At 42.5% G+C, this 25,693-nt stretch overlaps 1 protein-coding gene across 1 annotated transcript; it reads right to left on the bottom strand.

Annotated features, from left to right (window-relative positions):
- Positions 1-119: 119 nt before the first annotated feature.
- sos2 (son of sevenless homolog 2 (Drosophila)) lies at positions 120-25,320 on the bottom strand. Its single transcript, XM_077560552.1, has 23 exons — positions 24,315-25,320; positions 17,264-17,389; positions 17,034-17,165; positions 16,792-16,956; positions 15,998-16,204; positions 14,806-14,949; positions 14,594-14,704; positions 12,043-12,141; positions 11,828-11,955; positions 10,138-10,793; positions 9,764-9,845; positions 9,098-9,220; positions 8,655-8,767; positions 7,525-7,747; positions 7,330-7,449; positions 7,096-7,258; positions 6,177-6,294; positions 5,927-6,099; positions 5,726-5,842; positions 4,713-4,977; positions 4,572-4,613; positions 4,379-4,479; positions 120-2,564 (listed from the first exon to the last, which is right to left on the bottom strand). Exons 1-23 carry the CDS (start codon positions 24,396-24,398, stop codon positions 2,070-2,072), a joined length of 3,987 nt encoding a protein of 1,328 aa, XP_077416678.1. The 5' UTR covers positions 24,399-25,320; the 3' UTR covers positions 120-2,069.
- Between the last annotated feature and the right edge of the window lie 373 nt (positions 25,321-25,693).

Below are 25,693 nucleotides of genomic sequence, written 5' to 3'. Positions count from 1 at the left end.
TGCATATATACTGTATATATACACACATATACATACATATATACACATATATGTATTTATGTTTATGTATATATATATACACACACACACACATACGCACGCACACATCCACAAACATGTACAAGTTCATAGTTGTATAGCTTTTTGTTCTAAACGTTACATAGGCAACTTGTTTTTTTGTTTTGTTTCCATTTGAGCATATTAGAGACACCATATAGTAGAAAACAAAACCAAAAGGCACATCCGAGCGGCGCGGTTGTCTGGATTTTTAGTCCTGGGGGGTGCGGAGGAAAACGTTTGTAGCTTGGCGCTCCGTTCCGACGTCCACCCCGCCGCCGTTTTGACATCGTGGCTTGACGGGAATCGAACTTCGCCGGGGCTCGATGTGCAAAAAAAATAAAATAAAAAATTCCGGGCCTAGGGTGGCGGGGAAGGCAACTTTTTGTGTGGCTTGGGAACAGTCACAGTGTAGAGTTGAGGGGACGGCGGAATCACCGTCGCCTTTTGCAAGTCACGTAAAAAAAAAAAAAGGGGGCGATAAAGCAAAGCAAGAATCCCTTTCCGTCATCCCCCTGCATAAAAGACGTAAGACTTTGGCAGCTGTTGGCTGAGAAGGAAGCGTAACAGTTGAAGCTACAAGAGTGAGAACTTGCCCAAAGCGGATCCGCCCGCTTTCTACAGCCACCCAGCCATACCGTTTGTATAGTGCTTGTCCTCGTAAGGCTCACGGGTAAGCTGTAGCCTGTCCTGGCTGACGTTGGGCCAGAGGCAACACGTATACCCCCGATTGGTCGCCAAGCCAATTGCGGGGCACATTTAGACAAACAACTAACCATCCGTCCGTCCGTCCGTCCGTCCGTCCGTTGTCTATAGCGCTTGTCGCATGTTAGTAGCGATTTGGAAACTAGTCCAGCTGACTGAATGAGAGGCAGGTCTAAAAACATTGGGTTAAAAATAGCCCAACTATGTGTCAAAAAAGGGCCAACTGCTATTTGGGTCAATTTAATCCAACTTTGTTTTTAAACACAAAATATTGATAGTTTTGTCCCCCGAAAAAAGTTTTAAAAAAAAACAACAAAAACCATTAAGTGTGGAAAATTGGTACCTTAATTGGGTCAAGGTGACCCAAGCTTCTTTTTTTTTTTTGCCTAAAACAAGCCCCCCCCCCAAAATGGCTTGTTTTGTCCCCCACCAAAAAACAAAACAAAAACCACACTGGGTCAAAAATAACTCAATTATGTGTCAAAAAGGGTTTACTGATGCTTGGGTCCATTCAACCCAACATTTATTTTTTTTAACCAAAAATACAAAACCACCCCCCCCAAAACTCGATTGTTTGGTACACAAAAATTAAAATTAAAATTGGGACAAACTGACTCGAGCAGCGGTAGGTCCTTTTTTGACCCATACCATAATTGGGTTATTTTTGGCCAAACTGAGTGCACACATAGACAACCAACTCGACATCCATCCATTTTCTATAGTGCTTTGTTTTTATGAGCGGGAGTTGATGCCAGCTGACAGTGAGCGAGAGCCGGGGTGCACCCTGGATTGGTCGCCGGCCAATCCCAGATCGAGTCAGACGAGCCTTCGCTCTCACATTCATGCGGTGGGCAATTTCAAGTCTTCGATGATGTCGTTGGAATGTGGGAGGAAGCCCGAGCAGCCGGAGAAAATCCCAGATCTGGGATTGGGACCCGGCACCTCGAAACAGCAAAGTGAAGCCCCTCAACTGGGGCAAGATGTTACTTGCTAGGTCATTTTCCTGCTAAAGAGGAGCTTGCTAATCCATCCATCCAATTTGTAAAAAAATCGGTGGTGGGTCAGCAAGAGTCTATCCCAGGCTGACTGCAGGTCAGAGGCAGGGTGCACCCGGGATGGGTCGCCATCCAATCGCAGGTCAAGATCCACTATGGCCAATTTGGAGTCTCCAATGAAGCTAACAAACACGTTTTGTGGGAAGAAAGCATGGAGGACAACATGCAGACTTGGAACCGTGAGGCGGACGTGGCCAAAACAAGCGCTGGCTTCTGATTGGCACAGAGGCATTGGCCAAGAAGAAGGCGTGGCTACGAGTCCCCCGAGGCGCTATTTTCCACCAGCGAGAGGCCGTGCAGCAGCTCCCGCTTGTACGTCTTTGGCGGCAGCTTGGGCAACTGTGGGCTGGAATTGTGGCGGGGGGGCACGGGCGGGGCGGCGACCACGGGGGCCGGCAGCGGACACAGGCTGTTCTGACTGGCGCTGAGCGGGCAGCCCCGGCGGGGGACGCGCGGCGACGGCGTGCCGGGCGGCGTGCAGGGCGACGCGGGCGAGCTGGCAAAGTCCCACGGGTAGCGGCTCACCGGCGAGGGCTGCAGGTTGAGCGGGTAGTTGATGAAGATCTCCGGGGGCCGCTGGGGCACGGGCGGCGGCGTGTCGGGGAGGGGGTCCCGGGGGGGAGGCGGGGGAGGGCTGGGCAGGGGGCCGTCCAGGGGGCCGTTGTAGCCCGGCGTCCGCGGCTGCGTCCTGGGGAGGGGCGGGGGCAGTCGCGGCGGGATGGCGGGGGGGCTGTCCGACCGAAAGCTCTGAAAAACAACAACACTTGCTTTAGTTGCTGTTGTATTTTTTTCACTTAATGAATATTTACATAGTATTTTCTTTACTTTTAACTTTTTATTAGTTTCTTCTCTTTTTTTTTTCCTTCAACTAAGACTTGTCTTTTTTCAATGATTTATAATTCTGGAGAGTTGTCTGAATAACATTTTAATATTTTGACTAAACCTAAAAAATGCACACACAAAAAAAAACTTTTGTCCAACAACACAATTCTTTCATTTTTATCTGATTGGTAAATTATAATTTTTTGATAACCCTTTAAATTAAAATGATTTATCATTCATTATTTTAAACATGTTTGTACAACATTTTAATGTTTTATTAAATGTTAGTAACATGTTTATAATTATTATTTTTTTAAATTACATTAATTAATTTTTAAATTAACTTTCATTTATTACTGAATTACTTTTATAAACTACTTTCATGTAAGAATTAAATTACATAGACATTTTTATATACATGTTTTTGAATAAAGATTTGGAACATTTTTTATTTTTTTTAAAAATTGAACAAAGTGATAAAAATTATAATACAGGCTGAAAGAAATTACATGTTAACACATTTGTTTAAATTGATCAATTATACTTTTTTTTTTAAAAGAAAGATAGTAAAGGATTAAAAATGGCTTTTAATGTTTAATAAAAACAAATACTTTCAAATAAAAAAATTATTATGAAGATTTTTTTAAACTTAAATGTCATTAACGACTTTTTCAAATGAAACCAGTCTTGAATTCCAGACGACTGGAAATGCTGGCATTTTGCCACTAAAATATGAGAAAGTGCAAGTAAAATTTTCATCTACTCACGCATGTTGCATCATTCTTGAATATTTTTGTCGCTAAAAAAACGTCTGCTCCACACATCGGCCTATTTATCATTAATGGAGAAAAATGAGTGGAAATGTGAACATTTGTTTTGCAAGTTCAGTTTAAAGTGTGTGCCACATAAACAATTTCAATCTACACTTGTAGCCCTTACTATCGCTAAAAAAACAATTCTTGTTAACTGGAAAAATAAACAAACTCTGAATATCGACCAATGGTCTAACCTCCTCATAAATCACATTTTAATGGAAAAAATATCTGCCTCAAATAAAAACCAAATATCAAAATTTATAGAAACATGGTCTACGTATATAGAATTTTTTTAACCTAATTCCGGTTACTTAATTCTGTCTGTTAGCGAGAGCTACCACATCGTGATAACTTACATTGATGTTTCTGCATTTGGCAATTTATTATTATATTATATTATTAGTATGGGATTTTTTTTAATGGGCTTTAGGTGAACTGATGAATACACACACGCTCGCACGCACGCACGCACACACACACACACACACACTCACCCACATACAGAAAGAAAAAAAAAAAATATATATATATATATGTGTGTATATGTATATATATATATATATATATATATGTATATATATTTAAAAAAAAAAAAAAAAACATTAATTAAATTTTTTTAATTTATTTGTTTAAAAAAAAAAAAAAAAAAAAAAAGGAGAGCAATGATGATGTCAAATCGAATGAACAATACTGAGCTCTCCTGAAAAAGAAAAAAATATATATTAAAAAAAAAATATATATATATATATATATATATATATAAATAAAAAAAAATAAAATAAAAAAAATAAAAAAAATAAATAAATAAAAAATAAAGTGTGTGCCCCTAAATTGACAACTTGCTCTCCAAAAATGTCAGGTCAGGAGCCGGTGTGCTCCAAGTAACAAAACTAGCCACACGACGTGACAAGTCTCAGGCCTTACTTTGCTCTCCGACATGGTGTCCTTCCTTCGCGGCGGAAGTGGCGGCGGTTTGAGGCGCTCCCCTAGCTGGTGGAGGCTGCCGCACGACACCGAGTGGGACTCTGACGGGAAGCGTGCGCAGAACAACAAGATGTAAACACAAACCGCAACAACTTTTCCATAGTTTTAAATGGAGGTTTCAAACCCAACTCACTTGAAGGCGGCAAGAGAACCGGAGCAAAAATGGAGTTAGAACCTGCAAGATCCAAAAAAAAAAAAAAAAAGGAGAGGTCAGACTGACTTTTGTCTATTTCTGAAACAACCCCCCGAATTCCACACAGCCCCCCCAACGCACCGCCGTAGGAGCTGCTGAGATCGTGCTCCATGAAGACCGAGCTGAGGTCCGAGGAGGCCGACTGCGGCGGCGTGGGCGTGTTGGGTGACGTGGGCACCGAGACGGACGCCGGCGTCTCGGCGTCCGTCTCGGCGATGCTCCGGAAGGTGATCTTGTGGGCCGGCTCCCTCTCCAGGGGCACCGGGTGGCCCTTCAGGGTGCCAGAGGTAGACGTTCGCACGGGCCGAATCCCCGGCGATTTCAGCGTGTAGTTGGTCTTTCTGGGCTGAGATCGGGAGGAGACCACAGCTTAAGCGGTTTTCGTGCTTCCAGATTTCTTGCATGACTCTTCCGAGACCAACAGGTGTACGCGTCGTAGGGATAGACCGATTATCGGTGCCAATGCCGATATTCGCCATTTTGACGAATATCGGTTTTTGACCATTTTGAAGAATCATACGACCGATAATAGATTTTTTTTTCATTGTTGAGGGGGAAAAAAAAAAAAGTAATAGGGTGGGGTTAGGTTCTAAAAAATACCCGTACTAAATGAAACCTGCAAAGTAGTTAGCTTCATGTTTTACATTCATTATAAATGTTTTAAGGCTCTAAAACCCCTCACCACAGTTTATACACTTTTCTACTGGAGGCATTTACATTTTCTCAAATTTTTGTCCTGTTAAAAAATTCTCAATGTTCAAACCTTCAAAAATCTTAAGTACATTACTGTAGAAAAATGCATGCAAAATTGCACAAAAAAAAAAAGTAAACCGCGTTATAGCGAGGGAACGCTGTACTTCATATATTTTTATTTGATTTTAGAAAACGTTATTAACTGTAGAAAACAACAGAGAGATATTTTCTTGAGTTTTTATTTAACTTCTGAAGACATGCTACTGCCCCTGGGAGATCATCGGTTTATCTCTAGTCTGAGGGTCAAATTTCAGGGTCAAAGAATGACATTAAGGGTATTTTTTGTAGCCAACAGACGTACAGAATGTAAGGTTAGAAATGTAAATAAGGTGGCGGCTTACAAATCGCGGCGCTTGTCTGCAGTTCCTGGGCTCGATCTCCATGGACATGTTGAACAAGTAGTCCGAAAACTCCTTCTCGCTCCTGTTTCCCATCGGGTTCAAGTTCTCAAAGAATCTCTGAGGATTCAAAACAAGGATGTCAACACCGAATAAATCCAAAACATGTTTTGTTTTTATTGTAAATCAATCAATCCAACCAACCCTGATGTCATGCTCCACTTTAAGGCAGTAGGGCTGATTCTGGTACTGCTGGATCTCGCCGGTGATTTCCGCCACTTTTCTCCGCTTGCTGAAGTTGATCAGCTCCTTGCCGTGGCGTTTCAGGAAGTCCGGGTTGCCCTCCTCCGTCTTGAGGATGTTGGTCAGGTAGATCCCTGAGGAGGGAGGAGTCACGTTTTTTTAGCTCAAAAGCGGCAAACGCTGCGGATGCGAAGGCTTGCGGCGGACGTACCGAAGAAAGGCACGCAGGGTGGGTTGATAGACTTGAGTTTGGCTAAGTACTTCTTGAAATGGTCTTGACTCAGTTCCATGGCCTCCTCCAGGATCCTCTTCTTCCTCTCTGGTATGGCCTGCACACGAGCACAGTCAAATGAGGCCATTTTGGGGAAATACAGTTGACGATGATTAGGCTGCTAGTTCCGTTGATCCATTAGGAGTCTTTAGTGGAAATATCATGCTAATCAATCTAATAATGCTAATCGCTAAACTAACGTGAAATGCAGAATCACGGCTGATTTTTGGTGCTGAGATCCGGCATTTTGACAAATATCAGCATCAGCCTTTTTTCTTCTTCTTTTTTTTTTTTTTAAATAAATCTGACATCTGATAAGAGATTAAATCAAAACTGTGTTAACTTAAATTTTCAGTTAACTTCCTAAAAGGTTCTGATAAACCCCGAGAATTCTCTGCATCGTTTGTTTTTGTTTGAAATGAAAAACAAAGACATGTTAAAACTAGATCTCAAATCTCACTACTCTATGGTGCAAAATAGTGCAAATAACAAATATTATAAATATTTCATCTACTTTTGACCTTATAAGCTCTTCGTCGCTTTGTTTACAATAAATAAAGTTTTCCAAAATTTCAAAAATAATTTCTTAATTTAATTATTATTTTTTTTTTTTTAAATAAAAAAGTGTAGGGAGTTCTCAGTGTCAGCATCATTTTTTAATATAAAGTTGAAATTTAAATGGAAAATGACCCGAATATGTTCGAAATGTCTTTGGGCAAATAAAAACCGTCTGTGAGCACAGAACATCTTACAAATCTTGATGAAAATCCTCAGTTCGCGACGGTCGCCAGCACTTCTGCTCATTGAGATACCGATAATCGGCCTGGCTGTTAATCGGTCTGTCCCTAGTCGTAGTCACCTCGCAGGTGTGGTCCAGGCGGTAGACGGGGACCGAGCTGAAGGCGCTGACCACCTCCAGCACGCCGTTGAAGTTGTTGAGCTCCTGAAAGACCTGCAGAATCTCGATGACGCGCGTCCACACCGCCACGCGCTCCTCCAGGTTCATCGTCTCCACGATGCACCTGGCACACGTTCGCACAAATCAATTTGTGCGCTACTGCAAAAGAGGAACTTTGTTGGCGTTGACGCTCACTTCTCGAACCACAGCGTGAGGTTGGTGGTGTGTCGGATCATTCGCAGCAAGTTGGGCGAGTTCTTCTCTTTGTCCTCTTTGGTCCACACGCTTCCCACCAGCTCCGACGGCCGCACGGCTCTGCGGACGCGGGCGGGATCGCTGTCATGTCAGCCGCCGTTTTCCCCCCCCCCGGTTCGACGGCCGCGCACTTACCTGTAGAGCTCGGACTCCAGCAGGGTCAGCTGCCGAGCGATCTCGATGGGGTGCAAGGTCATCAGCTCAAAGGAGTCCACCTGGCCGGCGCGGCAGATGTGCCACTCGATGGGCGGGGGCGGGCTCTCGAAGGTGATGTTGTGGCTGACGCCGTTGGACTGCGTCTGCAGCTTGCGCCGGATGATCTTGTTGATGGACTCCACCCACTTGCGCATGGACTTGCCTGTGGTGAAACGCAAACGTGTGAGTGCTGGGGCCCAAAAAAATGGTTATTTTAGTCATTATATATATATATATATATATATATATTTTTTTTTTAAATAATCGGTTATCAGAATTTTTTTCTGCCAAAAAAAAAAAAAAGAAAAAGAAAAATCAGTCGGGCCCTAGTATTCAAGGGATACTTGCCTTATCTAGCTATTTTCAGCGGTAAAAAAAAAACAACTTTTTTTTTTTTAATTAACTCTTTGACTGCCAAAAACGTTAAATAACGTTTAGTAAAATCCTATGGAGGAGTGCCAAAGACGTTAAAAGACGTTTTTTTTTCAAAACAGAGGTGAAACTAACCATTTTCTATTGTTGATTACTGAAAAACGGAATAAGGTAGGAACAAACTTTTTGTTCTGATGAAAGATGAGAGTCCAATCTTTCATTTGGTAGTATGTGTGTTTCCATAGTCCAAACACATAATTTTCTATGGACCTTGAAAGATCAGTCAAAAATGCTTAAATCGGCTGGCACCCACGGCATCCCTTTTCTGAAAACGTCTGGCAGTCAAAGAGTTAATTTGATCAAAAACACATTTTGCCACTCTGTGTCAAATGAAAATCACATCACACAAACTCAGGGAACAGCTAACGAACAATCACGGCTCACCTGTTTTCTGAGTTTGGTCATGTGATGTTTGCAAACTGACCCGTGATTGCAAATGACCCGTTTCTTGGGCATGTGTGATGTCATCTTCATTTCGACAGCAAGTGACATTTTTTCTTAAAGGGATTAATTAATTGTGCATGAAAAATAATGATTTTAGACAAAATATTTTCTTACAGCTGCAAACGGCTAAATGAGTCAAGTATCCTTTTTAGAAACTGTTTTATTATATTTTCCTTTAAAGCAGGAAGCCTGACCTCGCAGTTGGATTTTGCTGGTGATGTATTCCTCTAAGCGAGTCCTCAGCTCGGGGTCGTTTTCAAAATCGTAGAAATGATGCTCCACCCACTGGCGGAAAACGTTGAGAACCCTGCGGGAACAAAGACAGAGCAGAGCTGACCGATTAGCCCTAAAGATCCTCGCGACCGATTGTTGTGCACTTCAGTCAGCGTCTCGTTGCCTTTGACTCGGTCGCTCCTTATAAGGAAACGCAGTTAGACAGCAATTATTTTAATTCCAAAGGCTTTCGCGTATTTAATAAAACAGTCAATCTAGTTGTTTTTGATCAAACGTATGACCCAATTTCCTGGCCTAGTTTGTAAACCCAAAACCGCTGTTATAAAAAGATCCTTGTTGCAAATGTCTCCTGTAGCGTCTTATTCGAACCGTTTTCCCCCAAATCCTTCACCAGCTATCTCACCTGAGCTGGACCGGCTGCACATATTCCTTTCGGAACCTCTGGAGCTCGGCCGCCATGGGCTGGTCACCGTTCCACAGGGCCTGCCGGTCCTCCTCCGTGGGCTCCGGCTCTGGGATCTCGATCCTAAAAACACACGGCAAAGGGAGTGGGTTTGAATGTCATGGAGGCAACAACTTCAACAATGGTAAGATTTTGCAATGTTTTTAAAGTGGAAGTTAATCTTAAACTTTTCTTGACAATAATATGTTATATGTGACCTCACTGGTCTACACATGACATTCTGATTAATATTACATTTGTGAAATATGAGTTGTGAAGCAAAATCCAGCCGTTTTTATCCATCTTAGGGAGCGGCCATTTTGCCACTTGCTATCGATTGAAGATGACATCACAGTTGCTCAATGCTCAAGCGACGGCCAATCAGAGCGCACCTGTTTCCCGAAGCTGCGCTGTGATTGGTTGTTACCTGAGACCTGCGCAACTGTGATGTCATCTTCAGTCGACAGCAAGTGAGATGGATTAAAAACAGCTGGATTTTGCTGCTTAACTCATATTCCACGAACGCAATATTAACCAGAATAACGTATTTAGACTAGTGGGGCTGCATACAACATATAGTCAATATTTTTGGGGGGGGTTGACTTCCCCTTTAAGAGATGAGAGTACCTGTCAATCAGCAGCGTCAGAAGCTCCTGAGGCTTGCAGAAGGATCGGTACGTGGTCAAAAAAGTGCGCACAAAGTTTGGGTCTGGAAGGAACAAAGAATTTAGTTTGGAAAAAACGAATATGCAAATGAGCTAATAGCCAATATTACAGCTGTATGAGCTAACAATAAATATTGTAGTGTGACATAATCCTTCACATGTCAGCTACTTTTCTTTAGGACTACTGCCACCCGCAGGACTGGAGTGGAACAGTATTACCTTGTCATTTGTCATTCGGCCTTGGCGAGTTCTGCTTTTGCTTGATTATTTTTTTTTTTTTTGTATAAAACACATCACCATGGCGTGCACGTTTTACGGCATGCTGGCATGTCTTACCGGCATACATGTGGTAGGTGAGCCTCTCTATGAGTTTGACCACAGTGCCCGCCTTGATGATGGGGATGCCCGTTTTGCTCTGCACTTTGTCCTCAAAGACGATGTTCTCCTCCGAGTCCTGCACGGCGAAACGGTAAACCTCCGGCGAGGGCAGCCGGAGGGGGTGCGCCTGCTCCTCGTGCTGCAGCACCGTGTCAAGCATGCGGTCGAGCGTGGAGCGGTACTGCAGCGTCACCAGCGCCGCCATCCACGCCGCCTTCTCCTCGGCCGTCCGCGCGCAGAACACGGCGTAGTTCTCGTCCTTGCCCATCAGCTCGAAGGCGTGCCGCAGCTCCGGCGAGTCCTCGCGGTCCACAATGCGCACCTTGCGCAGCACAAACTTCTCCTTCAGGCGGTACTCGGCGCCGCTCCCCGAGCCCGGCAGCCGTGAGCTTTGGTTGGCCTTGCAGCTGATCATGAGGCCGTCGAACAGGAAGTTGTGGCGCTCGTGCTTGGCGCCGTTGCGCAGCAGCGGGCCCTCCAGGATGAACTCGCTGCAGCACTGGCCGATGTCCTTGCCCTCCCAGCCGTCGATGCTCTTTTGGATCTCGTTCATGCGCTTGATGGCGAGCTGCTTGCTACGGACCTGCCGACTGTACAGGCGGTACATGGGCTCACTGCGGGAAGGGGGGGGTCGGGAAGGACACAAGTCAGAAGGCAACACATTCAAAATGCAGTCATGAATATTTTATGGATTTTTTTTTGTTCTGTCAAAGTTAAAGCATGAACTCATTGATTAATTAATCACAAAAAAATGATCACACTATTAAATTAGTGACCGCAGATGATCCTTCAGCTTGATAGCGGATGGTCACGCTAAAGGTAGCACAGGTTGTGTTAGATCAACACAAGCAATTAAGCGTTTAATAAATGTTTGCGTAGGACATTCAGTAGGGCTGTGCAATTAATCGACACACTACGTAATTACAAAATTAGCCATAAACATAAATAATAATAATGAGGAGCTTTAACATTCAATAAAAATATATTGGGGTCATTTTTTTCCATTTTAAATTAATCAACCGATTACAGAAAGTGGACGATGAGTGCGTTGGATCATAAAAAATGTTGAAGACACGTCCTTATAACATTAAATGTAGAAAGAAAAGAATTAACCCATAAGAGGTGCTTTTCAAATTTGGCAGGGAAAAAATGTTGATAAAAAGCATTTTTAATTAAATGATAACATTAATTTCTGGACTATTAGGCGCACCTGACTATACGCCGCGCTAGCTAAATTTGGGGAATACTTGAGGTTGTTACATATATAAGACGCACCCGACTATAAGCCGCAGGTGTTTTAATATTGCCGAACCAGGTTCCCCGCTACTTTCTTTTCCATAATGAGGGTGCAAATTGTCTCGCTCTCATTCCGTCTCTCCTACTGTATTTGGGCTGATTTGGTTTGTTTTCCTCTGCCTGACGCTCTTGCGCTTCCTTTATAGTGCGCCCCCTTGTGATCTGATGCAAGATAAGCCGCACCTTTGTATTCGCCGCAGGGTCGAATGCAACTGAAAAAAAGTTGCGGCTTATAGTCCAGAAATTCATGTAATCGTGATTAATCAAAATTCTAAGACGAGATTAATTGGATTAAAAATGTAATGTAATCGTTTGACAGCTCTAATTTGTTTATATATCGTTTGGCACATACCCGGGTTTTCGCCGAGGCTGCTGCTTAGCGTAGATGCGCTCCACGCTGCACTGGAGGTTGAGCAGCGCTGTGATGGCCTGCTTCAGGAACTCCCGGTCATCCTGGTCTTGACTGCGCTCCTGAAGTTGCTGTACAGTCAATGGGGCAAAAAAAAAACAAAAAAACATCACAACTTGCTTGATACGCCACTGTCAGTGTATGTCAAATGGTCGTACCTGCAGGAGCTCAAAGTAGTGCATGCAGTGGTACACGGGCACCATCATGAGCTGCGGAAGGACGTACTGAACGGCCTCTTTGAAGCCTTCTGCTACAGACTGCAAAAATGAACAAAAACAAGAATTTAACATCATGAAGTGACGAGCAACGGGGGCAGGCAAATATTTGTGTTCAAGGGTCACGTTTAATAGATGGATCAAATTGTCAACTGGCATGGCCGTCGCGAGTCACGCAGAGAAAGGCAGAAATGGGGAGGATAATTGCCTAAATCATTTTGAACTTATTGTTACTGTATCAGAAAAAAAACACACCTTTGTTTTTACAAAAAAAAATTTTTTTCCCCCTTCACATCTGTGGATTCTCATTTTGTTGTTTTGTTGAATTTGTTGTGTGGCCACTGTTATTCCGACTTGGGGCAAAAAACGAAAACACACTTTTATATCTTCCTCCCGCAAACACAAACATGTCGACTCTCATCCAGATATTTACAACTTCTAAAGAAGATAGCTGGCATGCGTTTGGACTTGTCCCGGGTTTCGTATGCCTCATTTCATTCATATGCGGGTGCGTTTGATAAGGAATCATTCACAACAAAAGTGAGAAGACGACGTACAGTCTTTTTCACATGTTTGGAAAGAGTGAGCGGGGGGGGGGAGGGAAGAGTTGGTAACTGGAGAAGAAGCGACCATGGTGGCATCCATTTAAATCTCTTCTTCCCCTGATGGACAATCAATACGCTCGTGTTGATGGCTCCACGGCAGTCTGCACAGCAGCCTCAGTGTCCCTAAAATGGACGACGAGTCCCATCCTATAGTTCTAGGTTGGACCTGGTCAATATTCAGTTTTCCAAATTTGAGCAGGTAAGCATGTCGTGTGGAAGAACACACATGAACACACTCACAAAAGGGACAATAGGATTCAGGATTTTTTTCTCTCCCTGGGCTGAATAGGGGGAGAATATCCCAGTGAAAAAAAAACATGAAAATTCAAAATGTGAAAAAACCATGAAAATTCTAAATGTGAAAAAAAAAACATGAAAATTCAAAATGTGAAAAAAAAAACATGAAAATTCTAAATGTGAAAAAAAACATGAAAATTCTAAATGTGAAAAAAACATGAAAATTCTAAATGTGAAAAAAACCCTGAAAATTCTAAATGTGAAAAAAACCCTGAAAATTCTAAATGTGAAAAAAAAAAACTGAAAATTCTAAATGTGAAAAAAACATGAAAATTCTAAATGTGAAAAAAACATGAAAATTCTAAATGTGAAAAAAACATGAAAATTCTAAATGTGAAAAAAAAACTGAAAATTTTAAATGTGAAAAAAAAAAAACATGAAAATTCAAAATGTGAAAAAAACATGAAAATTCTAAATGTGAAAAAAACATGAAAATTCTAAATGTGAAAAAAACATGAAAATTCTAAATGTGAAAAAAAACATGAAAATTCTAAATGTGAAAAAAACATAAAAATTCTAAATGTGAAAAAAAAAACGGGGGGGGGGGTAGTTTTAAATTGTAATATCACCAATCACGCTACGTATTATAGTGCCCTATATGACAATATTAGCAGGCCTAATAATTTTTCACGGACTTGGAACGACACGCAGACCAAACAAAGTATACCTCAAATAAGAACATTTTGAGTGAGTCTTTACACACTGAAAAGTTAAGACAAGTCCATGATTATTTTCAGAATGTTTTCCTTGTAAAATTACATCTTTATTCTCATGACACTGCCATCTTTTTCTCCCCAAATTAGGTATTTTACTCCTTGACATTGAAACTTTTCTCTTGTAAAAAAAAAATAAAAAAAATCACATCGTTATTTTTGTCACATTGTGACTTTCATGGGATTGCAACTTTTCCCTGTCATAAGATTAGATATTCATTCCCATGAAATTTTGTGATTCTCTCACAATACTGTGACTTTTATTTTATTTTATGAAATTAATCCTGCTTGTGTCAACTGCACATTTTGCCCGTTTTACTCGTGCATTACTCCTCGTAATGGGAATGACAGGAGTGTTGGTGTGACTGCGTAAAATGGATGCCTGTGAAACAAGAGGTGGATGTTACGTTGGCGCCAAGCCTCGTGGGATCGGGCCGCAGCCTCCGAGCACGATTCAGTGCTATTCTTATGAGGAATGTCCAAAAAAAACAATGCGGTGAATAAACCGTACACAGGACGCCCAATATGTCGCGAAATCCTCACGGGGAGGAATTTCAGCAGGCGGCCCGATCCGGCCCGGCCCGGCTTCAAAGCGCCACAGGAACAAATAGACTGAGTGACCTGACTTTTACCTCCGTGCAAAAAGTGTTTTTATTGTCTTTTTCAGGGTGTGTTTTGCGGGGGGCTCATAAATGGTTTATTTTGGAAAAACATGCAGCGAGCTGCAAGACCAGATTGAAAGAAAGTCAGTAACCGCATTGAAAATTTCACCTTTAATCTATAAAGTATTGCGGTAAAGTTGTTAGGATTTTTATGGATTGTTTCCATATCCATTATATCCTCTGGGAAAATTGCAGTTGAGACCCGCACAGGTCGTACCTGGAAGTAGAGGCCGACGGTGGGTCGGGCCATCAAGTTGTTGAAGTGCTCGTGGAAGTCTTTGCTGAGGATGTCCTGGGAAAGCGTCTCGTAGGGGTCGAAGGCTTGCTCCTGCAAAAGCAGCCGAGAACCACCTTACAACATACTCGTACATGCAAACGCAAGTACACACGGACGTGTTTACTCCGCGGTGGCGTGGAAAACGAGCGCACCTCGGCCAGGTCCTCGAAGCAGCTGCCCACCAGCGGGTGTGGGCTGCCGTCCGCCGTCATCTCCACCGCGTCCTCGATGAGGCCGAGCAGCTTCACCGTCAGCTCGTGGATGTCTAGGATGTTGCTGAAGATCACCTCCACATCCTGAGCGGCAAATCACAAGGCGGTTAAAAACAAATCGAAAACGGCCTTTTGCTTTTCGAGAATTTATATATTAGTAGATATATAGCCCTACAAATTATTCATCCATTATTAAGTTCTTCCATGTACTTAATTATTCTGTTATCATTGACTATTATTTGTAATTATTAGCACAAATTAATTATACCTATAAAGTATATTAGGGACATATCTCTCTCCGATAAAAGGCTTTTCAATTCAAGAAAGGTGCATTTTCAAGTGGAACAATTTGTGTGGTCTGGTTGAATCAAAACTGATTTTATGATTCAAATCAGGTTTCATGAAACCGCGAATAATTACAGTCAACCGCCACTAATTGTGCAAATTTCAAAAATCTGTATATAATTGACACACAATGAAATGCATTGGCGGGAATTATCCTTTTTAACCCCAATTTTTTTCTTTTTTTTATTCCAACAATAATGGCCTTTCTTAAAAAAAAAAAAAAAGAAGACATCTATTTTTGTTACATTTTTCTCATTAAAATGCATCTTTTATTGGTTCTTCTGGTAAAATGCCAGCTTCATTAGTATCATGTAAAAGGAAAGGGAGGCTATGCTAAAAACCACATTGAGGCGAGCAGAAGAAGCAGCGGCATCGTTTTTCACTGGCAGGCATGCGAGCCGGGCAGACATAATTGGCGTTATTTTGGCGAGACCTTCCTCGCAGATGCCGTTCTTGTGTCAACATAATAACATACTACACATTCCACAAGGGCCTCCTCGGCCCGAGCCATGCCACAAATTACCCAAAAAAGAGCAACTATGTAAAAGCCGCAGCGGAGGGCCCAACTTTCCATTCACGCCTTCAAAATATAGTAAGCGATGACTGGAGAAGTCTTGTTTGGGTTTCATTTGCTCGGCAGCGTGTAATCCTCCAAGACGCTTACATGGGATTTGGCATAAATGCGTTTGGAATTAACGCTAAGTTGGGAAAGTTTACTGCTCGTAAACCGAATTACAAGTGGTCCGTGCTGTTGGCGTGGCGCCTGCCGCCCGCGCGCCTCACTTACCCGCGGCGTGAAGATTTTGGAGTTGGACAGGAAGTGGTGACGGAACACTTTGATGATGAGGTCCAGCTCGCGCAGGTACTGGCGCTCCTCGGCGATCTCCAGCCGCACCAGGTCGTCGTACGTGAGCTCGCCCGACGTGGAGGGCTCGTCGGTGCACTGCGACATCAGGCCGATGTCGTCCTCCTGGTCGAACATGTCCATCAGCACCTGCGACGCCAAAGCATGTGGAGACGTAAATGTAAAGTAAATGATTGTGATATGATTTTGATCCATTTTTTTGCCCCTCACGTACACAAAAAATGACTCGCACTCACACATTGAAAAAAAAGCAAGCAAACTAACTCATTTGCTCCTAAAAACATATAAATACATTTTATTTCAAATATTACCATGGTGCCAAAAACTTTTTTTTTTTTATGCTAGAGCATACAGAAGTCTTTGATAAAGCCTCAGAATTGAAGAGAATGGTTAAAGCAATGGTAGTTATTACAAAAACGGCCAGCAGGTGGCAGCAGAGTATACGAGATCAACCAGAGCCATGTTGGAAAAAAGCTGTTTTCCCCAAAGTTCTAAACAGATTTGTGAATAATTATGAAACTCTAATCCTTCTTTTGATAAGTTCCATGTTTTATAGCAATAGAGCACAATATTCTGTGGGCCTAGCAATATCCGTCAAAATCCAGTAAAACAGCCGGGAGCGAAGGGGGTTGCTTTAGTGAAAATGGCTGCGAGTTAATTAGTTAATCGATTAAGAATAATAATAATAATTTTAAAAAGAGATTCAAAAAGTTCACCTTGTCGGCACACATGGATACTTTGATGTCTTGCTGGCTGATCTCATAGTGCCGAATATTGCCCACGTAGTTGCCTGCCAACTTCAAAATGTCCGCCGATATGTACTCGACAACAGCCACGATGTACAGCGACACGTGATAGTCCACTCTGTAGCCCAGGACCTCCTGCAGGGAAAACAGAAATGACGAGTAGGCGCTTGACTTAAACGCGTTATCATGACCGAAGGGGCGTTTCCCCGAACCTTAAGCAGCGGGTGTATCTTGTCCACGGGGAGAAGTAAAGGGTTCCTCCTCTTCCGCTTCTCGATGGCCGACTGCGCGTCGGCGATGGCCCACTTGTCTATCGGGTGGGGAAAGGTCTTCTGAACTCGCTCCTGGTGACCGCAGCGGGAAACGTTAGCATGACGCGTTAGCATGACGCGTTAGCATGACGCGTTAAAAAGACGGCGGCGCGTGGCGGCGGGTGTTTTACCTCCACGTCCTGCACGGAGCGAGGCTGCGCCACACACAGCATGTTGAGCAGCTGCAGGATCAGCTCCTCAATGTGCTGCAGGGCGTCCTCCTTGGCCTGGAGGTTGGGGTGGACCTGCTTCTGCACCTGAACACATGACAACACGGGGACATGAGCGCAAGCTAATATGTTAGCTCGCTAGAGACCGATTGTAATTATATAACACACCCCTGACCGGATTATGGTGAGTAAGGATGGGTGAATACTGACACCAGGTATCCGTATCAGCCTCTTTTTACGGTATCGGGGACTCATGGAGGCTGCCGATACTACATTTTTACAATATATATGTATATATATATATATATATATATATATATATATATATATATATATATATATATATATATATATATATATTTTTTTTTTTAAATCAGATGTGCAAGCAAACTCCTCTGCATATTTTTTTTTTGTGCTGATTCTAAATCTGCCCTCATTTGTTCAATAGCAAATCGTGTTTTCATAATATTAATGATAATAATGATATAATAAAAACAATTCAAATTCATATGCAATATAGTAATATTTATGAATTAAGAGTTAAGTTAAACAACAGGGTTAGGGCACAGTCACTTTTCGGGCAGAGCACAGAAGCATTATGTACAATGCTATTTTCGACACAGATGATTGCCATTTGTATTTTTTGTGTTAAAATGTTTACGGTTTTTAAAAAATGTACCAACTATTTAGCTGCAAGCCTGCAAAAAAATATTTTAATAATTTAATATTATGTCAGTCATGTTCTCAATTCTACTAAAAACTACTGAGCTGAAATGCAGTATTTGTGTTTTTTTGTTTCTTTCAAATTTACATCATCGAGTGCACCCCAAAAAATACAGCAGAGTTAGACCAAAATGCAAACACACAAAAAATCCCCACAACAGCAAGACCTCGATGGAGGGCGTTTTTTTTCTTTATTAATAAATGTAACAAAAAATGGTGGTGTTTTTTAGGGGGGGCTGGAACGGATTAATAGCCATTCAATTTATTTCAATGGGAAGCATTGATTTGAGTGAATTAAATTTCGAGCTTGGCCACAGAACAAATTAAACTTGTAAGTCAAGCTACCACTAGATTACTTCTACAGTAGGTTAGAGTGCAGCTGCATTTAAAAGTAGCACAATTAGCTGATTGTCAACGTCAAAAGTGAGCCATAAAGAAAGGGCGGGGCCTCAGGTGCAGACACGCTCCCGAAAGATGCTGTCAATGGGGCCGAGCCCTCTGCTCGGAATGCAGTCGGTTGGGATCCTCGGGGCAAGAAAGGCCCGAGCAGGTGGACACCAAACGATGAGGTAGAGTAGAGTAGCAAAGTAGGCCACCAGGAAGGCAAAAGCCAGGCCCTGCAGGAAGGAATGCGAGCGCGAAGACTTAAAAAAGGCCGACGTCATCGGCGCCGAGCATTCCTGTGCTCTGACTTGACTAACGATGCTGCAGCGCGCAGAAAGTCCCCTCTGAGAGGAAGGTGTAGCTGAGCGAGACTGGTAACAAAATGTATTTATTTTTTAAATGGCAAATGATCTGAAAGTTAAAAAAAAAACAATGACATTTCACATTGACATTTTACTCGTGTCGTGAACTTTGAGCCGATAAACTGGAAAATCAGAAGTCACAAGTTGGCCTGGTTGTCGTGTGCGTCAGTAGATGCGCGTTCACAAGACTGACTAGAAATAAGACACCTCTACTTAGAAACACACGCACTTGCCATATATATAGCCAGCTATATATTTAAAAGCAGAAGTAGGCTATGAGATCACGCCTGTGAGGCTGCACGCGCGCATTTGACCAAATTCCAGAGGACGCCGAGAGTGGTGAGTCACGACGGCGCACAACCACCCGCCCGGGGTTTCCCCCCCCCCTTGCGCTCCATTCACCGAATTGTTGGCCCGCGTGCAACACGTGTCAACTACCGACGCCCCCAACAAGCCCCCCCCCGCCGCCAGACAGCGACAGGAATGAATTCATTGGAATTCAAATGCAAAAAAAAAAAAAAAAAAAGACGGAATGAGCGCTCAGGAGGAGCTTTGGCTGTAACACTGCACTAACTATACTGCTAGTAGAGCTTGGACTCACTTTTGTTTGTTGCTAGCACGGCATTAGCCGGACAAATATTCCCATAATTACGTCCAGTCATACATTCAAATGTTGCGCGTACGTAGCTTTCAGCAGACATATGAAGAAAGGACGAGCCAAACCGTTCTCTCTGACGACAATATGCTATGACGTGTTCCGACTCGAATGGGAAAATTCTGAGTCGGCGTTCGTTTTTAAAACGGGAAATTCACGACGCTCTTTTTTTCTTTCAGAAAAGAGAAAGAAAAAGAAGAAGAAAAAAAGGGCAATTCGCTACTCAAATCAACTCCCCACCCATTCGTGCACAGCACTAAACGCTAGTAGTCATCTTGAATAATGGGGGAAAAAAGTCACAAAAGATGATACAAAAATACTACAAATGATAGAAAACATACAAATTCAAAAAAAACTAAAACAAAGAATCAAATTTTTTAAAAAAAAAGAGAAGGCCCAAAAAAGTTTTAAAAAAATGCAAGAGTAAAAAAAAAAAAAAAATCCTACATAAAGGAATATTAAATCACAGAAATTACTATATATATATATATATATATATATATATATATATATATATATATATATGTAAAAAGTAGAAAAAAATATGACCAATACAAAAATTCCCACAATTCAAAAAATAAAAAAACAAAGGTAAAAAAACAAAATAACTGAAATACATTGATACTAGTATTAACAATTAAATATAAAACACATAAAAAAAAAAGTTTTTGCCATTACAGCTGTTACTTTTAGTAACTGCTCATTCAAAACTAATAATCTAATAACTTCAAATGAAATGCTTCCTCTTTTATTGATTGGGCGTCTTGGCATGACTCAAACAAACATTGACGCTGTCATTTGTTCCTTCCGACTCTGAAAAGCTGACAGCAGGGAACCGACTTCAAGTAAAAGTTCGCAAAAAAAGAAAACGCGTGCTCTAGCGGAAAAACACAAACTGGTCACTCTCCAAACATTCAAAGCGTGCACACATTTTTCCTCTAAAAGAGAATTTATTATACGATGACAACGTCAAAAGAGATGCGACGCAAACACAAAACACAGCAAGAAGAACAAAAACATTCTCTTAAAATAAAATAAGATCAAAGCTCTGGTAGGGCGGCGCCTTTTGCAAGTGTGAAAATGACATCATCACTACTCATTGACATCATGACAGAGCATGTGAAGAATGGACACAGCCTGGCTAATCCGACTGAACCGTTTGCATGGCAGTTGTCCAGATTGGCAAAAGACATATTACGTACAATCGGAATTGCATTGCATTCGCTAGTATTTTCGTTTTATTTCGACATTTGGGACCATAAAAAAATGGTGGTTAAGGAAAACAAAGGCTGGGATGCACAATAGCAACTGGACGGTGTTGATATAAGCTTAACATTTCTAATTCAATTGATTATTCACTGGGCTGTGTATGCGGGGGGGCCACATCGGGCTCAGGTTGCAGGTCGTGTGTGTGTGTGTGTGTGTGTGTGTGTGTGTGTGTGGCGGGGGGGATGGGGCTTGTTATTAAAGCCAAGCATGTGTCACTGTTTGTGAATCATGCCATGACATCATCGGCCATTACGAGCAGACTGTCTGGGGAAAGCGCGGGGCAGAGATCAACTCGCAGACAACAGGCACGCGCGCAGGTTCAAACACACGCACGCCACACAAAGACGACGGCACGCATCGACAACAAATGACCCCAAAAAAAAAAAAACGCAATAATGGAGATGCTTCAACGCAACTTGGGAGCATTCGTGATGTCATATGCTATATAGACAAAAGTCTTGGGACGCAGTGCCTATGGAATCAAGGTCGGGCAAGCAATAATGCTCAATCTGACCCGGGATGTGTTTGATTATACGAGAGAAATAAGATCTCAATCACCATTATATCGCATTATTAAGTCCATTCCTATTTCTTGACAAGTTTCATAAATACTAATGCTTTAAAAGTTTTCATTTCTTTAAAAGGATCTTTGTGCAGTTTGTCGCTTTTTTTTTACTCGCCACTGCCACCTCTGGCCCAAAGCGTAACTGCAGCATCCCAAGTGTGGAAAGCGAGCTGCTCATGCGTGCAGTCGTCGTACGCTAGCTAACAACACAGGCTAATGCTAGCACAACGCCACATGGGGTCGCGCATGATGGCACCCTCCGCCACTCCGCCCCTCCCCTACCCAAAGAAACTGTGGAGTATAAAGGGAAGATAAAAGCCGACAGGTGCAGTCAGAGTAAAACAGTCAGGGCTCTTCGTACTCAGCTGGGCATTGGTGGAGCATGCATGATGTAGAAAAAGCTTTACTATGACCTTTTTAAATGGCACAAATTGGTGCTCGTAGGTGTCAGACTAATGTTCTGTCAAAACAAATTAAGTATATGACAAAATGTCCGCCTTCTGTGGATGCTAATGCTAATAATGATTTGCCTAATAAACTACATGAATGTATCCAAGGGTCTCCACTGTATATCAGTGTGTGAAAATTGTTGGTCAAGCTGTTAACTAAGCAGGCTTGCAACCCGACCAGTCGTAGCCTGAAACGTTAGCCGGCGAGGCCCGTGAACTCAACACGGCAGAGGAATGAGAAAGCGTAGACGCGACGCTTGATGCCAGCGAAAGGGCAGACGCCGGGAATGCACAGTTGTCATTAACGACGGCGTGTCAGTGGATAAATGAACCCTCTTTACGCGGCGGCCGACACGAGCCGCCGCCGCCATCGTCCAGAATAGCCGGGACGGCACGCAAGCGCGCCGACGTCGAGACAAAAACGCGGCCATCAGCCGGCGGCGTGCGATGTGTTTGAGTGACATGGAGGCTGCTATCATTGGTGAAAAGCTAGACACAAATTTGTATAATCATCATTATATTAAATGTTGTTGTTTTATTTACTTTCAATCTATTTTAATACTGTATATATTTTTTTATTTACCTCAAATAGATTCACTACATACATAAGTGTAAAAATGTGTTTCATCATTTGTAGGTGAAAATGGCTACTTTTGACCTAAAAATCATGTGTTTGTGTGGATGTGGCCAAGCTAAGCGCCTGTAAAGAAAAAAAGGGAAAAAAAGAGGGTGTCGTAGGGTCAAGAGCATAAACAGCTCTTGCGTATGTGTGTGTGTGTGTGTGTGTCTCTCTCTCTCTCTCTGTGTGTGTGACAGACTTTCCCCGCAGCGCTTGCGTAACAAGTTGAGACAAAGCGACAGCCACATCGCCTGCTCTCACTTTCGCTTCGTCTGTTTCGGACGTCCGTGGCAGCAGCTTTTGGATGTTGCTACGATGCTACCACGCATATGCTTGTTGGCCCTCCTCAAAACGGAGCTCGGCCCTTCAACTTACTTGTGCCATACGGCAACATTTGGTATCGAGAGGATGGGAGAGGAAATTTAGGGCCAGTAGCGCCAATACTAATAAACTGCAGTTCATAAAGGAGAGAAACTGAAACTCGGCTGAGATCCATCGAGGTTATTAATACTTTTGGATTTTGCATTTTACACAGTAAATTTTGTAGAGTACATTTTGCTTTAAAAATAGTCTTTTTGGTCCCACTCTAAACAGAGTAAAATTTATGGTTAAAAAAAAAACCCATCTTGTTTTGTTCTGATCTATAGTGTCTTTGTTTTTCTTTTTAAATACAAAAAGCAGTGTTTCCCACACCATGTTAATACTTGGGCGGGCCACCCAAGTAAATTGGCCACCACCCAAGAAGTTTTCAAGAAAATGTATTCATCCACTTGTGGATCGTGAGGCTACAGGAGACGTAGTAACAGGACTGACACCCAATCTAGTCCCTGAGCCATGCCACCCCTAGTGTGTGTTAGTATATCGCTTGTCAGCTGGAATATTCGTACCTCGCTGTTTTTGATCTCCTGTGGCATTGCTCAGGTGGTAGAGTGGCTTTCTCTCAAGCTGAAGGTCGTGTACTCGTTCCTCAACCCTTGTGTAACTTTTTTGTTTTTGAATCAACTAGTAAAATGTACTCAACAAAATGCCCTTCTAAAATTTACTTAGAATTTCTGAATTAAAAAAAAACTTTAATAGCTTTTTTTGTCATGGGATAGACCAATTCTCTCATACGCTAAAAAATCTTGAGTAAAATTTACTCTGAATACTTTAATCTCTTCCAAGTGTAAATTTGACTCTGTTTAGAGTGGGACCAAATAGACTCTTTTTAGAGTAAAATGGACTTTACAAAATTTACTAAGTAGTTAGTTATAATTAGCTTTCAACATTTACTTTTGCGCTGTACAGTGTTGGGCAAGCTACTTCCAAAATGTAACATATTTCATATGACTTGTTACTTGCATTTGAAAGTAATAAGTTTCTTTACAATGTTACTGTCTGTTTAGAGCAATGAGTTACTTAAGTTTAAGTTACTTATAAGGTACTTTTTAAAACCTTTTTTACATCAGGGATTAATTGATTTAATCATGAGTTTGATATTTAAAAAAAATAAGATGACAAATTTGCAACCATAGCTGGTAAAGTTAACTTAATGAGGAGAACAATATCAACAGAACCCAAAAGGTGATTCTCATGTACCAAACCGACTGCGTAAATGAGTCAAACAAACTTTCAAAATTGAGGGGGAGAGTACAAAATAACTTTCTTACACTTGCTACATCTTATCTTTATGAAGTGGAATTTTCTTTTTCATTGCAAAGGCATCAGCTCGGCCTCGGTATCGACCAAAACAATTGCTAAAAAACTCAAATAGGTGAGCTTTTAGAATGCCTAACCTACTTTTTGTGACATTTGGCGATGTGCTGACCCATTCACATAATCACAATGACCACATATTGGAGAATAAATCGGTTGAATAAACAAACTGCATAAATCTTACAATTGGCACAGAAAACCCCCGAAAAGTCAATGCAACTGTTTGTTTTGGCTGGCAAAAGTTTGATAGAATAATTGCAAGAAGACCCTCTTGTAGTTGTTGTTCTTTACCTTGCGTAGAGCTTGCACGAAGAGGCCTCTCCACTTGTGACTGTTCTCGTCGCTGGAAAAGTCGTAGATCTGCTGGGGCTGCATCGCTGCTGCGGTGGTGGTGGTGGTGGTGGTGGTGGTGGTGGTGGTGATGATGGTGGTGGCGGCTCCTGGCGTTGCCGTGCTCCGGCCCGAACTGTCAGCATCGGCCCCGGCGGATAGTTAGCCCCCTTTTGTGGGTGGGTGGGTCAGTCCAGGGCGGCAGGCACGGCTAAAGAGTCCGTCCGTACGTCCGACGCGGCCGGCTGGCTTCTACTGGACAGTATACGCGAACCAGGCTGGGGCTAGCCCGGCGGCGGGGACGTCTTTTTGTTAAGGCGGTGAAAAGCGAGCTACATTCGGTATATAAAGCACATGCAGCCCCGGGGTCCACTCGTTAGCTTCGGCTGCTAACGAGGGGGGTTAGCCCACCGTTCGGTGTAAACACTGCACGGCGGCTAACTCGGAAGCTAACGGCTAATAACAAGGTGGCTAAGCGACACCCTCGCCGATTAAAAACTATTACAGGCACGTTAAGTTGAATAAAGTGGCGTCATTGGGGGCGAAGAAGCCCCATATCGAGCAAAAAAATGGAAATGCGGTCGTTTTTTGGCCGCCTTAGAAGACACCTGTAACGCTAGCAAGCTAGCTCGGCGGAGCACAGCCGCCGCTGGCCTCCGACAAACAAGGCACACTTTCTCCGCCGTCACACGCGGACATCTTCTCCCGCTTGGAAGCGTTGAAAATCCCCCCTAAAAAAAAAAAAAGTAGTACAGCGGTAGTCCCAACGCGGAGAAGTTCGGTGACTCGGCGGCGGCGACACGGTCAAATTCCGCCGGGGGAACGTCTTGTGTGAGCGGAGAGGCTCAGGAGGAGGAGGCGCAGCCAGTCGGGATGGTTTTTTGGTTCGCTTTGGGAAGTCAAGATGTTCGTTCGGGTCAACTCCGCTCGCTCGCGCTGTCGGGCCGCCTGCCGGCGTCCTTCATATTAATTAGGCAAGCAAAATCAAAACAAGGCTGACGTGAGTGACATCTTTTCCACAAAAACAAAACGAAACAAAAAACGTGATATTTACCATATGCATGGTTGATTAAATAACTTTCACTTAATTGCCTCGTTACATAATAGTTTTTTTTTGGTAGATATATTGTTAAAAAAAAAATTCATTCCACCCCCCAGTAAATTTAATTAATAATAACTTTAAATTACATTTAACGTGAAACACGTGGTATTATTATCATTCAAAAAAAAGTTTAAATGACAGATTTAAAAAAATCATATATTTCAATAAAAATTCACAATGCTATCGATTGCAAAATTGAATAACAAAAAAAATAGTAACCTAAACCGTACATGGATGT

The sequence above is a fragment of the Vanacampus margaritifer genome, chromosome 1 (genome assembly GCF_051991255.1).
Source record: "Vanacampus margaritifer isolate UIUO_Vmar chromosome 1, RoL_Vmar_1.0, whole genome shotgun sequence".
Lineage (NCBI taxonomy): Eukaryota > Metazoa > Chordata > Actinopteri > Syngnathiformes > Syngnathidae > Vanacampus > Vanacampus margaritifer.
The sequence above is the reverse complement of the archived record's forward strand: the minus strand, read 5'-3'. Positions and strand labels throughout refer to the sequence as shown.